Source organism: Platalea leucorodia (assembly GCF_965183815.1).
Source record: "Platalea leucorodia genome assembly, chromosome: 7".
Classification (NCBI taxonomy): domain Eukaryota; kingdom Metazoa; phylum Chordata; class Aves; order Pelecaniformes; family Threskiornithidae; genus Platalea; species Platalea leucorodia.
In genome coordinates this window covers 4,136,562-4,153,837 of record NC_138829.1, presented here as the reverse complement: position 1 = coordinate 4,153,837, position 17,276 = coordinate 4,136,562, and the positions used below count along the sequence as shown (strand labels likewise).

The following is a 17,276-nucleotide window of genomic DNA, read 5'->3' as shown; positions in this document are numbered from 1 at the left end:
AGCTCAATCGGTTCTAAATCTGGAGAACACAATAACTGCACAAAAAAAACCACTAGAGCTCTTAGTGGCTTTTGAAAGAGCTAGATTCTGTTCTGTGCCAGAAATTACTCATTCAGAGGCTTTCTCATTGAACTGCATTTCCAGCTCCTAGATATTTCTGAAAGGATAAAACGCAATGGAGCCTTGAAAGCCTCTGTGTTACTGCAGTGTGCGGTCAGAACCAAGGATCTGACTGCACTGGCGCAGGAGAGAGAAGACAGGAGTGGAATTGCTCTTCTTCTAGTGATGAGAGTGCATGGGGCAGCCACCTGGGCATCACACCACCCGGCAGTATTTCAGGATGCGTTGCCCTGCCCACCCCGTTTTTTGTTTTCAGCTAAGGGAGTATTTTGGAAACCTACCATCCCAAAATGAGGGTGGGAGGAGAATGACGTGAAATGTCCTCAGAGGTGGTCTCCAAACTGCTGCTTGTCCTGGTCAGATTAATCCTAAATGTAAAAAACTTTTCTTCAAGGTAAGAAGTAGTATGGATTTAGGTATAATGGAGCTCTAGTTTTTAACCTATGTGTAAATTACTCTTCTCTCTCTGTGTTTGAAGAGGCTTTTTTTTCCTCTTACCCATCTAAATTAAATGTTGTTCCTTTTTGCTGCAGCTATTCATAGTCTAAAGTTGAGTCGCAACCATGTGGACTGGCACAGTGTGGATGAAGTGTATCTTTACAGTGATGCAACAACATCTAAAATTGCAAGAACTGTTACACAAAAGTTGGGGTTTTCCAAAGGTAATATTTCTCAGAGTTTGTAAAGAATATTGTAAATACCAGTATTTTAAGTTTGTTACTTTAACGCCAGAAGGAGATTTCAAGTTTGAAGTTTTAATATGTGACTAAGCCCGCTTTGGCCATTGCAGTTTTTACAGAAGAGTATATCAGGGTCCTTAGGTTGTACGTAATTGTAACTAGATGTGAATAGGCTATGACTTATTTTTGTTACATATTTTATTACTATTTTGGATGCAGCAATTAGCATTACATAATAAGTATATGAAAATATTACAGTGGCAGAGTCTCGCAGCTACGATGTAAGAATTACAGTTCCCTTTGCAACCTTAACTTCACCGCTGTGTACTTGCATGCTGTGATGGATTCCTTACATACACGACCATACCTTCTCCTCTTGCCAGCTCTTGCTTTTTTTCAGTTCATTAAACAGACATATGAACTGAGAGGAGGGGTGAAGCATATAGGCAGAAATTGTTTCCAGTAGGAATCCAGGCTCATTTAAACTCAAAACTACCAGCTATAAAGCCAGCAAGGCTGAGATGGTTGGAAGAGAGGATGGTCTCTCTCAAGCAAAAGGCAGATTTCTGCCAACCTAGAAAACTGGAACTTGTCCTCTCTGTGGTGGTGCTCCTGTGCACTGCCCGACAACTACAAGGACAAGATCATACACACCTGTTTTGTTCCTTGGTTTCTGAAGAGGCAAAATCAGGTAAAAGGTTTGGCTTTAATCTCCATGCCTCTGTTCTGTAATTAATGCCCTCTTACCCCACAGGGCTGTTGGGTGGGTACTTAATTAACATTTGCCAAGAATTAATATAATTCAATGCCTCCGTTCCAGATGAAATGCCTCAGTTCCAGAAGAAATGAAGTATTCTGTATCCAGAACATTATTTGGATAGTGTGTAATAAATAATAAGTAAGATCTGTCCTAAACAATTTGGGGGGAGAAATATCAAATAGAAGCCTGCTTAGTAAACAGAACCTGTCCTGTGTAAAAACTGCCCTTAGCATTTTTGTAGTGTTATCCTCCTCCTTAAAAACAAAACCAAATTGTCTGTTTCAATTTTTGTGGTGGGGAATGATGCTGCCTTCCTCTGCCTGGCCATCCGCAGGGGTTGCTGGGTTCGTGGGCAGCCAGCGCTGGTGCAGGGCTGTGGTCCTCGCTGTGGGTCTGTCAGTGGAGGGGGATGGAGACACGCTGTGCCGGTGGGCTTCTCACACCATCAGCAGGGAACTGAGTCAACACCCGGGTTTGCCCTGGGTAACTGGCTTTTGGTTTGGCCACTGAACTGGAGAATGAGTGGGGAAATTTGAGGTTGGATCAGCTTGAAATAAAACATAAGTTTTCCCCATCGAAATGAAAAATTGTAAAGCTTTTCAACCAGCTCTCTTAACTGGGTCAGAGAAAGAATGACAACGCTTCTCAGTTTTGCAGCCAGATCGCTTCCATGATCCTTCCATGCTGTGGAAGGAAGGTGGAGGTGTAGGGAAGTTGAATGATTGAGACGCACAGAAGAAGGGTATTGTGTTGTAAAAGTGGATGGACAATTATACAACTGTTTTTTAAAAAGGTGTTTTTCAAAACATCTCTGAAATGAGTTGTCTTTACAGTGGAAATGGCCTAGTAATACACTGATGCAATTAATATCACCTAGTTGCTCAAATCTCTCAGGAGTTTAAAATCGCAGATATTTAAAAATACATGCTATTCCTTTATGTGTAATCTTATTTTCAAAATACTTTAATGTATTGGTCTGAGACAAGTCAAGCTTCTGTCAACATATAAGACCGTTGCACTTCGTAGAATGTAACTGATCTAGGATAATGTTTTTTCTACAGCTTCAAGTAGTGGGACAAGGCTACATAGAGGCTATGTAGAAGAAGCTACGTTAGAAGACAAGCCACCACAAACTAGTCACATTGTGTTTGTTGTGCATGGTATTGGGCAGAAAATGGACCAAGGAAGGATCATCAAAAATACAGCTATGTGAGTGCTTCGTAATATTTGCAGTACCAACTCTAGCCTGAATATAAGGCTGACGTTATAAATGACGGCAGACCCTTCGGTTTAAGCTGTATCTTTTCCCGTTTCCTTCTCCTCCTCTTCCCCTCAGTCATTAGTCTTTATATCGCGGGTACACTACTTTATATGTTAATTCAGATGTATGGACTCAGTGAGAGCAGCTGCAAGCCAGAAGAGCAAGAAAAGCAAAGATATATTCTGTTTTCATGACCAACACTTGCGACTTTAGGGGACTGGCCTGTGAGTTTCTGGCAGCTGTGGTCAGTGACTTTGCTGAGCGGGGAGAGATTTTCCTTTGGTCTAAATCAAGGGGAATCTCCGTTGTTCCTGCTGGTTGCCAGAATAGTGGAAGAATGAAGCACCTCGAGTACTGTGTTCAGTTTTGGGCCCCTCACTCCAAGAAGGACATTGAGGTGCTGGAGTGTGTCCAGAGAAGGGCAACGAAGCTGGTGGAGGGTCTGGAGCACAAGTCTTATGAGGAGCGGCTGGGGGAGCTGGGGTTGTTTAGCCTGGAGAAGAGGAGGCTGAGGGGAGACCTTATTGCTCTCTACAACTACCTGAAAGGAGGTTGTAGCGAGGTGGGGGTCGGTCTCTTCTCCCCAGTAACAAGTGATAGGACGAGAGGAAACAGCCTCAAGCTGCACCAGGGGAGGTTTAGGTTGGATATTGGGAAAAACTTCTTCACGGAAAGGGCTGTCAGGCCCAGGCTGCCCAGGGCAGGGGCTGAGTCCCCATCCCTGGAGGTATTTAAAAGCCGGGGAGATGTGGTGCTGAGGGCCATGGTTTAGTGGCGGACTTGGCAGTGATAGGTTGATGGTTGGACTTGATGATCTTAAGGGTCTTTTCCAACCTTAACGATTCTGTGATTCTAAGTGCATACTGGTAAGAGAAGGGAAATGGGGAGTCAGCGGGAATGTTGGCATTGCTAACAGGACAGAGTTCTTTCATACAGTTGGAAGCTATTGCTGTGAGTCTGCTCATCGAGGTCTGTGCATAGGTGCCTGCTAAAAAGTAAAACGCTATTGAAAGCTTACTGGATCTTTTCATTGCATGTCTTTTGTGAAGACTGGTTTGCAAACGGCTTTTGGTTTGACACCTGAGCTAACTCAGAAGGCCAGTTAGGGTGCTGGTGAATGGGAGGAGAAACTCCTGAGCTGTTGAGAATGCTGTACCTGAAAAGATTTTTGAATATTAAAAGAAATTGTAAAGTTGTGATGACAGCTTTGCAGGGGACAAGGTGGTGTTAAGGAATGCTTCATTAGCTGAAAGAAGAGGCTAAAAAAGTGTTAATTGCAGATCTGTATTGCGCAGATGGTTTAGTATGCGCGTCCCAAATCATTCCACGTTCCATCAGAGTTGATAGAAATAGCGACATACCCAGTGACTCCAGTGAAGGTGTGCGTAGAGCTGGGATTGCTGGTTTCGTGGTAAGAGCTTTGCAAACCTCCCTTTAAATGCAGAATGGCAATGTAGGTCGGTGCTTATGTGCCCTCGCCGTGGTGTGTAGCATCGTGTCAGCAGGCTTTTGCGTTCGTTCAGCTTGTTGTTCCACTCCAGTGTCCTCTGGTGTGGTAGAGTAGACCTCTTGATTTCACTGCTGTGTCGTTTGTCATCTCAAAGCAACAACTTGCTACTCCCTGCCCCCCTTGTTCTGGCACTTCACTGCTCTTTTATTCGTGTTGTTTAAGAGCAAACAATCAAAACCAAAGAGAAAAGGATCCACAGCCATTGATAAAAAGCTGAAATTCGTCACCAAAATAAATGTAAAAACTTAAATTTTTGTAGGAGGCAATTACACTGGAAATGCAAATACCCTAAATATAAGTTGCTGTTTTAACAGCAACGAGAAATAAAGCTTCCACCTTGGAATCATTGAGGTTTTCTGCTTTTTCTTTCTCCCTACCCCATATTGCATTGAATATACATACGGGGGTTGTATGGGTGGATTCACTTCAGCTCAGGACACAGTGCATAGGCGTTCATTCCATAAGAAGTCCTGCTTTAATTGGCAGCCCATTATGTGAAATCTTTTCTCTAAAAGAGAAACACGACTTTTTGTGCTGCAGTAAATCTCGCTCATATCCTCAAGAAATATCAGGCAGTATTGCATAGCCTTTTAAAATGATATAATTAGTGGCATAAATTGTGTGTTCTGTACAAAATCTGCAAATGAAAGCATCATTTTAGATTGAAGTCTCTCTTTTTTCTTTTTTTTTTTTCTTTTTTTTTCTTTTTTTTTTTCTTTTTTTAATAGCTTAAAACTTAGCAGTGAGGAAGATCCCATATGTTCGAGGAAGAGATTTTAGAAGAAATGTCTGCCAGGCCAGCGCAATGGCAGCTCTCACAAGCCGTACTAGCACTTTCTGTTAGCACTTTCATCCATGATATGTGTGTGTATTTTTAATTTTTTTTTTTATGTTCTTTTGCATTAGGGACACAGGAAGTCAAATGTTGCCTTTTGAAAAAGGAGAAAGCAGATAAGGAGAAATATTTTTTGACCCTTAACACTTTAAAGTAGAAGCTAAGGAGAAAAGACCTCAGTGGTTTTTTTTTTTTTTTCCTTTTAAATGTGTGTTCTTCAGTAGGAAACCTGTAGTTGCAGCCATCTGTAACTTAAGCCATGGGTCTGCCCATCAGTGTCACCACTCCTTTCTTCCCTCATCAATAGCTGGGTACCACCAGCAGATGTAGAAGGCACTGTCAGTCCTCAGAGCTCACCATGTCTTGGGCTACAGGCAGCTTTGAAGGACTTGGATGTCACCTGTGGTATACCGTGCTGGTGTGGGAACCTTGGGGTCGGTGGTGTGTGTGTCCCTTAGGGAAAGTTGCTTTTGGTTTAGGTCCCAGGACACCTGGCAGGACACGTTCCTCTGCAGAGAGCCACCAGCCCTCTCCGTGGACTCTGGGCAGAGAACAGAGACGAGGCAGGTTGGACGAGGCAATCTGCATGACACCTTGCATTTTTGTGGTACGGTGCTTGGAGGGACTCTGGGATCTCCAAAAGGGAATACTTGTTCAGGTGCCTTCCCTTTCTACCATCCACAAAAAGCTGCTTTGTGCATTTTGTCTTTGCCATGTACAGTTATTGTTGCTTCTTTGCGGGTTCAGTCTACCCTGGGATAAAGTTTTTGTATTTATTTCAACCTGTGTGAGAGCAACACTTCAGTTCATAGCACAAAACCAGAGCCTCACTCGAAGAAGTGGTCCTAGAAGAAAGAAAAACAAAGAAAAGTGCAAAAATACAGCTTATAACCCAGACATGGAATACTTTGTCTGTAACCCAGGCCGGTGAGACCCTACCAGAGCTCATTCGATAGGCTCCGTCCTCAGGTTACCACCTCGAGAAGAAATTGGTGCAGCTCACATGATGCATCTGCATCATTAGGCAGATCCTGTTGGTTACAGAGGTGAAAACAGAGCTCTGCTTCCAGGGTAATTTAAAATTATATGCGCTAATTTCATTAAGGAATGGAGTTCAATCTAATCATTAGCGTGGTTAGATGCTATCGTTGCAGGGTGTCCTGCAAGTAGGTAAATGGAAAAGGTGCATTTTATTGATGCTCGAATGAACAGGTCTTGGGTAGATGTGACACGATTTTCTTTCTTCACAGCATAGTTAAACACATTTATTAGCTAAATGTAGCACGGCAGCTGGTACAACAAGCTGCTCGTGTCAGTGCTGATATTAACTGCAGAAGTCGTCTGGGAAGAGACAGTACCTCCTCCAGGCTGGAACAGTGATTCAGCTGGCCTGACGTGAACAGAATAATGTGCTGTGAGCTGCTTCGGTAGCATAGGGATGATTGTTGAAGGAAGAAGATATTATATTCTGTATTCCTGTGAAATATAAATTAAGATATTATGGCATAATTGGAGGGGGTTTTATTTGCCATCAGATGCCGTATTCTGGCATTACTAGGTTTCTGATAAGGTACAATGTTAACTTTTAAAAAAATCTTTTTGGGATAGCCTTTTAATTTTATTGTATACACTTTCATACTGTTAATTGGAATATTTTTTTCACTGAACCCTAGTCTCTGATTTTGCTGAACTTGTGCTTCTAAATTATGGCAGGGGGTGGGATGGGGTTTCTTACATGTATTAGAGTTTAGGAACGTTACTATCCATGTCTCCAACCTCATTTAAAAAAAATCCTGTTGTTTTACCTAACTTAGGTAAAGGTCAGACCTTTAGGCTGGCGCTCTAAATTTCCTCAGCTCCTGTGCGTGAAAATTGAATGAAGCAAATGTTTTGTGTATTTCCATAATAGCTGTAATGTTGTGACGCTTCTTGGCTGCTTTTACCCTAAAGCTGGTGTCTGGCTGCCTCTGTCTGAATCTCCTGTTTTGATTCGAAAATTACATTTGCCTGTGCTGCTGCTCGTAGCGCAAAAATTGCTGTCTGCACAAGCAACGTCATCTTGGCGTTCCATAATCACCAATTACATTTTTATTGCAAGTCCCATTAGAAAGCATTTTAATTGTGGATTATCATTATAATAATTACTTCAGAATAGCTATTTTGGTAAATTTCCAGTGGTATGCAAACCCTTACAGAGCCTCTCAGAGGCCTTTCAGTGCATTAAATGTGTGCTGCTGGAATCTTAAATCAAGATTTCCTGTAAAATTTTTCCTATAATTTTTAGCTTTTCAGATATTGGGTAGTTTTGCTTAGTGTCCATTTAAATGCTTGTATTGCATTAAATACATATCACATGCTTGTTTTCCAGTCTTTGGTGCTGGTAATAATTCTGAAATTAAGTATTGTAAGTAAATTGTCTTACAGGTTTTAACTTGAGCTTGTCTTGCAAGCTAAATGAGAAGTTCAGCCCAAGAGGTAAAAGGTGATAGTAAGGGCATTAAATACTTTCATAAGAGCTTGTTTTGTGTGCATCTATTAATTATCTAACACATGACTGCATATTGGACGGAAGCTGTAACAGCCTGTGTAAGACTTAGATGTGTTTCTAGATCTGTTCTCGTTCCTGTCCTCCCTACAGCCCTCATTTCTGCCTGGTGCTGCCCTTTCCCTGCCCACACCAGCACGACTGTCTGTACGGTCCCATTGTAAACTGGATCACTGCAGTTGGTCCAAAAAATTGGAACCCCATCTGGAAGATCGGAGTGTCATGGAATCATAGAATATCAGGTTGGAAGGAACCTCAAGGATCATCTGGTCCAACCTTTCTTGGCAAGAGCACAGTCTAGACGAGATGGCCCAGCACCTTGTCCAGCTGAGTCTTAAAAGTGTTCAGTGTAGCGGAGTCAACCACTTCCCTGGGGAGATTATTCCAATGGTTGACTGTTCTCATTCTGAAAAATTTACCTCTCGTGTCCCATCGGAATCTCCCTGGGAGTAACTTGTACCCGTTACCCCTTGTCCTCACCATGGGACTCCTTGCAAAAAGGGAGCCTCCATCTGCTTTGTGACTACCCTTTAAGCACTGGTACATGGGGACACGATCACCTCTAAGCCTCCTTTTCTCAAGGAAAAGTGAGGAGTGAGTGGTGAGGAGGCAGTGGATGACAACGGGGACAGAAAATGCCTAATCTGCTTTATGTCAAAGCCAGCATCTCGCTAAGGGGCAACCTTGCCACCATTTGGAAAGCAGTGGTTGAAAGCTTGAAGCTTCACACTTCACACTTGAAGCACCTGGCTCGCCATGGGCTTGTCTGGGCGATCCCATAATCAAATAACCAAGCATCTTGAGTTCCTTTGATCATGCAAATTCCCATTCTTCTTGACAAGGATGAAGTGTGAGTCACGATCATGCTTACTTTGGTTGCATCCTAGAATTTCCACCTTTCTTTGGAAGTAAAATGAGTCTGCAGATGCCCTAGAGCAGCGGTCTTAATGTGCTCTGGTCTGCGAGCAGATGAATCCCTGCAGAACGGTGGCAGAAGATGACTTGTGTCTTGCAGTTGCTCTTTGAAATCCACCTAGAGTAAGACTTGAGTTTGCATTTCTGCGGTGCAGCTAAGCTTTTGAAAACAGCCTCCCTTTCATTTCCCCTGGCTTGGACAGATCTCAATTTTTATCACTCATGCCTGCTACTCTCACTTCGACTTACCAAATTTAGCTTACGCCAGCCCTGAGTTTCCTCAATAACTCGTGGTATTATTTCCTCAAGGAGGCAGTGAGTGCTGCCCTCCACTTGAGGGACCTGCAGAGTGGTGAAAGCAGCTGGGGAATGCTTTAGAGCATAATTGACCAGTTGTGTGACCAAAAACCAGGAGTAGATCCACACGGTTTTGCAGGCAGTAGCAAGAGCTTAGGGTTTTTTGTGGGGACATCCCATTGCCCTATCTCTTAAATCAAGAGTTCAGAGTAAGAGGATGGCTGGTGTAATGCTTTTTAAATTAAAAGACCATTCCCTTTTTCTTGGCTGTGGATCATCTGACTGAAGAGAGTCGGCAAAGATGACTTGGGAATAAAATGAGTAACATCTTTAAGCCTTCAGGCATTTTGCTCTGTTACCAGCTATCAAGGTCATTTTATAAAAATTGTGAACTAGCTGAAGCTAACTTGTTTGTAGCTCTCCAGTTTTTAGTGTAGTATTTGTGAATGCTCCACAAGAGTCAAATTAGTAGCATAACACAGCAATAATTGTAGTTATGTTAATATATCCCTGGAATAAAGTTGCTTAAGCAAGGATGTATATCTGTGAAAATATGGGTTTACTATTTATTATTTTAATCAGAGAAAGGCAGCCAAGCACGTTGTATTTATGGTGAGTCTGAAAGTATTTTCAGGCCATTACTTCTTGCATGAAAATAACAGTATGTCAAAATGCTTTCTAAGGTATGCGTTGCATCTGCACCCGAGTGATTTTTTTGCTTAGAAAAATAATAAATTTTAGTTGTTACCGTGTGTTTTGATGTATAGATTTAAGTAATTGTTGCTCTGGGGTCAATATTTCAACATCCATTTGTATTGGAAAGGAGAAGAATTCTCTGCCTGTTTAAATGAGGATTTATTACTTCAGTTGGTGTTAATTTAGCAAGTGAGTACAGGGACTTGCCATCTCATAAAATAGCTCAAAATATTTATTTTAAAAAAGCTAGAAGAAGGGAAAGAAAGACTTTCTAGCAGAACAGATAAGCACGTGTATAGCAGGTATATATTCTGGGGTTTTGCATGTGAGCGTAGCCACGTTGCTTGGCAATTACACCGCAGTTTTTATTAGAATTTATAATATAAAATCGTTGATCAGGATCGGTGGGAGATGTTGTAGAGTTGCCATTTGCTGTAAATGAGATGTGTTGCACGGGGAATTGTTCTGCTGGTGTGTTTTAATGCCTCCATGAGTCTTGTGATCAGCAGATTGGTGTGACATTGCTGCTGTAAAATAATGAGAGGGAGAGACTAATTGCACCTCTGACAGTATTTGGCTAGTAACACCGAATTGGATTGCCTCGGAAAGTTTAGTGGAAGGCAAAATAAATTAAATGTTTTCCTAATTACATCGTTTGTAATCTGCAAAACTCCAGTCAGTAGTTTGTAATATTAACCAGCTTCATAAGGTTAGCGTGCAACGCAGTGCATCGTAGCGGAGGAGCACCCTTGAAACGCTGAGAAATGCAATTGCTGCTTACTTGATTTGACAGCGGTGAGGTGGCAGTGAACAAAAATTTGTTGAAACAGACCTTTTGTGCACTTGTATCAGAACGTATTTTGCCAGGCCTACGGGAGATGCACGCAGAGTTGGGTTTTGGTTTTCTAATGGACCCAAGTGCTTTTTTTTGTCCATAATCCGTTCTAGCAGAAGTTTGGGATTATTCTGCCGGAGGCTGGACCGTGTCTAGACAACCTCAGCTGACGTGGGGGGAACCCTCCAGACCCGAATAAAATTAAGTTTTGCATTTCACAAAATCTTGGATAAGGACACAAAGCTGGCACAGCTTTTAGGAAGGGAGACTTGAAGCTTTTCCCAAAAGCTTTGGCAGAATTACTAGGCTGCACTGTTTTTTTCCCAACTCATATATCTAGCTTTAGAAAGGAGACTTTTAGTTAAAAAAAAAATCCTCTGGGTCAGTTGGCCTGAATAGCTTTAGTAAGACCTGGACCCTTTTGAACAGGAGGAAACCCAGTAGCTGCCATTTGAAGATGGGGACGTCAGTAGCTCTAATAGCTATTTCTTCATCATGTTTGCAGCTGCTACTGATGTGTAAATAGCTTGGATGTTTTTTCCTGCATTATGAGCACCAGGTTATTTACCGGTTTCTTCAATTTAAGTAATTGCTGCTGTGTAGAATTCTGTGCTTCATTCATACGTTTCTATGCTTTTACTGCTTTTAATTTAGATTTAGCTGCTTAGCAGCTTTAGACTGCTGCTTGGCTGCTTTCCTGCTAAACTTACTGTTTCTGAATTCATCTTAGCTGGCCACCATCCTCCTTCATGCAGAGAAAGTTAAGCTGATTTGGCAATACCACAGAATTAGTAGCATTTCCAAAGAATATTCATTTAGATTTTAGGTTTCTACAGTTCCTTGTGCCAGCAATCATCTGATTTTGCTCCGACAGATGTGTTTCTCTTTTGTTTTGGTTGCTCAGGGACTCCAGGAATGTTAATGTATTTACTGAATTTTTATCTTCTTGATAATCTAGAAATTGCGTGCGGCTGAAGTTGGGCTCTCAAGCAAGTGTCCTTAGAGGTGGGTGGGGAGGGTTGTTTTGTGCTTTGCAAGGCTAGGTCAGTTCAGGCCTTAAATCGACCCCAATTTAAGCAGATCCTCTTGCTGAATTTTTTTTTTCTCATCATGGGAAGGACATTCTGCTTTACTTAAACCTTTGCCATCTCGTTGGACTAGAGACTAGGAGATTAGGAGTGCAATCAAACCAGGCTTTAAAAATAGAGATGCTGATTACTTGCATTTCTTGGCTGTTCGGTCAGGCCATCGGTGGCTGCTTTGGAAGAAAGCGTGTAAAGGATGCTCCCCTTTCATCCTTTCCTTTCCTTCCTCAGAAAGTAGGTGTCATTTATGGAAAAGTGTTTTGACTGCCTGCTTCAAAAATTTGGTACGTCGTTGATCTGCTTTTTTTAGTAGCATAATGTGCTTTTCCTTTTCCTGAGGAAAACATGCTAAAGAAGAATTAATTCTCTTTGTAGAAAATATTTTTGCAAGGCATTGGCTTTCATACCCCTTCCTCAGTGAAGTGTGTTTCTCTCTTGCTGTGCAGCTGATCAGGCTGAAGTAAAAATGTAGAAGGTCTTTTGCCCAAAGCCACCGTGACATCCCTCTGCAGCCCTCAGGAGCCGAAGGTGATGGCTGCAATCCACCTCTGTGTTCCACCAGACACGTCTACCTTCAGCCTAAATCCCGCGAGCAAGCTGCGGCCTAATGATGCGACAACTACACTGGGAGATTAAGAACAAGTCCTGCAAATACTTTTTCCTTTTTATCTGTATTGTCACCTCTGGCAACCTCGTGGAGGAGATTTGGGCAGCTCCTGACTTTGTCTTGCAGCTACCTGCTGTGTGCGGCTGCCTTGGTTTTAAAGGGGGCTGAAACTCAAGGCAGGAGTTTGGCAGAGCTGTCTATAAGGGATTGCCATGTCGGTGCAGACAGTGTTTTGCTCATCAAATGGAGCAGCTTAAGCGATTACAGTCTCAGGTGTTGGTGATTTAAACTAAATTGTCTCATTTCTATTGAAGGAGAGAGGAGGAGCATTAATACATTCAAGGAAAGTGTCTCAGCTAGGGGGTTAAACTTACTAAACCACGTTTGGACTGGTAGAAGTACAGATGATTAACGTCATCATGATTAATGTCATCATGCCTGTGGTTGTAGCAATCATCAAAAGGGGTTTGCTTTGAAAATAGGAAAAAAAAAAAAATGTTGAAACTCTGGGCTTTGCCTCAGAAATAAAAAATCATCTGATGCTTGGAACTGGGAACCAGCTGCTGGAAACCCAGCACTGCTGCCCCTTGGTCGGATTTAGTTTGTTGTGCTCATCTTCAAAAACGCTAATGCCATTGGGAGCCAAGACTCATGTAAAGGAAAGAAAGGAAAACAGACTGCTTTCTCAGTTTGGTTGCTGAATGGTTTTGATAGAATGCATGGATATTTTACTATCTTGTATAATTTCATGCTGGTTTTCATTTTTTACTAATGGGTCTTTCACACGACACAAGTAAAGTAACATTTTTAAAAGAATATAACATACCGTTATTCCCCTTTACCCCCAAACAACAGAGAGGGTCAGATATAGTTTGAGGTTTAGGTATTTTAAGTTTCTCGCATCCCTTGGGAGAGGTGCATCAATGTTCATGTTCAGATACGCTTTAAAAATAAAAAGTCTGTTAAAAGGGCAGTTAGCCTGTCCATCTGCTACTCCAAGTTGAAATGCTAATAAATGGTCCTGTTTCTCCCTCTGAGAGCTCTCAAGCCTTCCAATTTGAGATGCGAAATTAAAATAAAATTCTGACTTTTCAAGCAATATTTTTAATAGTTTTCTTTGTGTTTAAAAGCACTGAATTGTCTTCCTTACATACTGGTCTAAATGATTGATTTCAGTGGATTCAGGACTTCAAGGCAGTGGTAAAATTCTTAATTTTCAGATCGCATTCTACCCCAAGCCCACCAGACGTATTGATATCTTTTAATTCAGTTTAGGTGGTTTATGTTAAGGCCATAGTATAATACATTTAGAGTTTTTTAAACTTTTTTTTGAGCATGTAACGCGCAGAATTTTTTCATTGTATGAGAATTTAAGTACTTTATAACAAAAGCACGAGGTGCGGTAATTACCTGTGTTCGTTAGCATGCGTTGCATACTCAAAAAGTAGTAATGCAAGAAACGTGTTGTTGCTGGATGCATTGGCTTTATTTGATAAGAGCACCACTAGTAGTCTTTACCGGAACATCTTCTTTTTTTTCTTTTTTATAGGATGCGAGATACTGCAAGAAAAATAGAAGAAAAGTATTTTTCCAATCTTGCAACGCACGTTGAATTTCTTCCAGTTGAATGGAGATCAAAACTTACCCTCGATGGAGGTAATTACTTGGTTCTTTTGCTGTTCCAGTAGCTGCAGTCTGCAAAATTGTCCCCATAAGTTTCATGCCGTGTTCTCTGCACATGCCTGCTTTGGATTTTATCATTCTCCTGCATGTAACTGAAGTCTTTTCGGTTTTTTTCAGACACTGTGGACTCCATTACTCCAGATAAAGTACGAGGTTTAAGGGACATGCTGAACAGTAGCGCGATGGATATCATGTATTATACAAGTCCTCTTTACAGAGATGAAGTAAGTGTGGGTTTATGTTAGTTTTACTAGAGCAGGGTGCAGAGGCTGAAACAAACTGGCCTTAGGAATGTAAGCAACGTCTCCTTCTGAGAGACCCTGCATAAAGAATACTAACACTTTGCAGGTATGTAATGGTCATCCATTAGTAATAGTAATCAAAACACAGTTTTAAGAGTGAGAGTAGAGAAACAGCAAAAAGTACAATCAGTGTCATTTGTTTAGAGCAGAAATGGCAGTCTAAAATGGGTCTGTACCAGCAGCTTAGAAATGGGAAGGTTTTTTACAGTGTTATCATGCATCTGCATATTCAGAGCAATGGGAGTCCGTAGAGCCGGGATTCTTCTTACCTCTTGCAAAAGCTGTGGACATTTGTGTTCCATTTGTGTCAGATGGGATGGCAGCATGTGTACGCACGCCCAAGCCAGTTTTTATGCGTTTGTGTACACTTTCCTCGCAGCAAAAGCAAGACAGCCCTCAGTTACCTGTTTGTTAGGGGACTGTTCATATAGTGGAAGCTCCCATCTTACCTTGCCATATCTGTGTAGGCACATGTGTGCTTTAGTCCGTGTAGCTGTAGCGTGACCCCGTTAATCAGAGGGGAAAAGCCTTGCGTTAGTGATAGTCTGTAAAATACATACAGCGCATCACCCTCCAGTAGCATCGTTCCTGTGGCACACTTGCTGGAAGACCCTGGGGGGATGTTTTAGGATCAGTTTCTGTAGGAATTCTAGGTTTTTCTGTATTTATTACGTTATGGATGGAGCAATGGGAATTTTTTTGCAGCTTTGGTGCTCTGTGCATGGTTAGGCTGGGGCGGGGGAGAGAGACTTTCAAAGTTCACCTGTGGATTTGATGCTACCTTTCATCAAAATTAGATATGTATAAGTCCTTTAGACTGGCAATATAATTTTAAACCCTGAACTACCTAATAATACTTCTTTTCCTGATGGCAGCAATGATGGTGAGATCGCTATGAGCTTTTTAAGCTTCCAGCACTAGCAATTGGTGTACCCAAAGCTGCACCTTTTGTTGCTCAGTGATCCAAAGTTCATTTTTTCAGGGCTCCGGGGTTCTCCGCTGTCTATCAGGTTTCTCTGTCTGTTGTGGAACAGAGGCCAGCGTGAACTTTTGTGGCAAGCGATGAAAACTTCTCCGGCAGCTCTAAAATAGATTTTTAAACTGTATTAGAGATTTGGCATGTCTGTGGGCATCTTATGGGAAATGGATTAGCGAGTAAAGTTCAGGTATGCTGGCCAGCAATGCATGAAAAATTCAATTCATTGCTCAGTAGAACAGAAGTTTTGCAGGTTTATCACCATCCCTCAAGGACAAGAATTGACAAATAAAATGAGTGTGCTGTGGCTGTGCTTAGATCTGATTACAAAAGACTTAAGTTGTTTTCATCACTGAAGCAAGTGAATTTTCTTGAAATGTTTGCAACAAGTTGATCATCACCTTACCATGTTCAGACTGCATTGATAAATCTTACAGTTTTCTCAAAGCTGTACAATTTGAATTGCGAGTATTTGTCCAAAAAAAGAAAGTGCTATTACAAATGAAATGTTAAAGCCTTGAAGAACAGGTTTCTGAAATGCGTCCTTGGTGTTGCAGCCAAAACGTTTGGGATGCAGGTTTTCTGGGTGTTCATGCAGCTCCAGAGTTGGTGTTCTGCCAGGGGGTTGTCAGGGACGTGACTTCTTGTTTGCTTCTGCCCGTTTGGTTAGGAGTTGTGTAAAGCTCATAGTCATTAGTTTTTGCATGTTTTTTCACCTTTTATTTTGCCTTTACCTACAGAAAGGAGACTTGGTTTGGTTTGGGGTCGGGGTTTTTTTTGGTTACTCTGCCTTATCCCATTTTATTTTCTGTGACCTAACTTTGCAGAGTTTAAGCACAGTAGTATCAAGCTGAGCATTCTTCTGGAAAAACAGTTGGGTTTTTTCCCATCTTCGGTGTGGAGCCGTTTTGTGGCACTTTGCTCCGAGTGCTCGTTCCAGCTCAGAAATGAGCCTTGTCTTCAAGTATTCACGCGGTCACACATTGCTCAGGATCAGTATTTCTGCTCGCCACTTCATAACGCTGACCCGGTTCTTTGCCTACTGTGGGCACTCCTAACACTTTCCATCCAGAAATCCTCAAGGTATCTCAAAAGGAGCTAATTAAACTTTGTTGTGCCCCTGTGAAATAAATTGAGCCTAGAGAAGAGTAAAGCAAACCTTTCTTGCTTAGAAAGGTTGGACCAGATGGTCCTTGAGGTCCCTTCCAACCTGGTATTCTATGATTCTATGATTAAAGCTGCTATTCACCTGACAACACTCAACAATACTTTAATATGAATTTTCTTTCTACTTCTAAGGATTTTCCCCACATCTAGAAGTAACGCAACTGCTTCTTTAAAGGTTTTGACCGCTCTTTAAACAACTCATTAAGGGATTTGCAAGAGGGTAGCTGCTATCTTTTTTCGGGGAGAAGAAGCCTTGTCATATCAGCTTTCTCGGGAGGTAGCAGAGAGCTGTCTCAGATGTAGCTGGATTGCTCCGCTAAGCGTTACGGGAGCGTGGTGGATAACCCCCTCTCTGATTTCAAGTATTGTTTCTTCTGCAGCGTGGTAGGAGGATATCCCAAAGGTGCCTCTGACTTCTGACATGTAATGTGGTACCAGGCAGGTATTAATAATTCAGTACAGCCCTAGGAACATCTCAGACAGTCTGGGCTCGGAGTTCAGCCCGGAGGGTGTCTGCAGCCACCGGGTTCAGCTGTGGTGGGTGTGTATGGCTGCAAACGAGTTGTGCTGTGCAGGTCCTCATCTCTACAGTGGTCCATGATGAGTAAAACAGAATCCCTCTTTAAACATTACACAGATAATAAAGAAAAGCACTAAACTGATATTTTGGTGCACACCTGCCTATTTCTAAATGAACAATCGTTTCACACTTAATTCTGACCTTGCTAGTGCCATCTATGGTAACATAACCTTGGGTTTTAGTGTCTTCAGTGGGTGACTTCGTTTCACATCCGTGTCACTGTAGCTTCATATTTCTTTAATAATAAATGGCTGTAACAGAGATTAAAAAGACTAATTGATGCATAGTAAATTTAGTGTTGTCGCCTTCATTAGAGTAAGTGCTTATTTTACTGATCTTCACTGTGCTTACTTGCAGGCTAATTGTAATTCTGTAAATTATTGATATATGTCTTGGCAGAAAATGCCTTTAGTACAGGATAA

The 17,276-nt window shown here is 41.8% G+C and overlaps 1 protein-coding gene across 1 annotated transcript in view; it reads left to right on the top strand.

The window, feature by feature from the left end:
• Positions 1-17,276, top strand: part of DDHD1 (DDHD domain containing 1) — a gene marked incomplete at both ends in the record, with an annotated part of 68,666 nt that overhangs the window by 30,582 nt on the left and 20,808 nt on the right. Inside the window, 4 exons of the mRNA XM_082318678.1 lie at positions 654-782; positions 2,622-2,769; positions 13,696-13,802; positions 13,947-14,053. Of these exons, the coding sequence (XP_082174804.1) occupies positions 654-782; positions 2,622-2,769; positions 13,696-13,802; positions 13,947-14,053 (491 nt within the window). The remainder of the gene's footprint in view (positions 1-653; positions 783-2,621; positions 2,770-13,695; positions 13,803-13,946; positions 14,054-17,276) is intronic.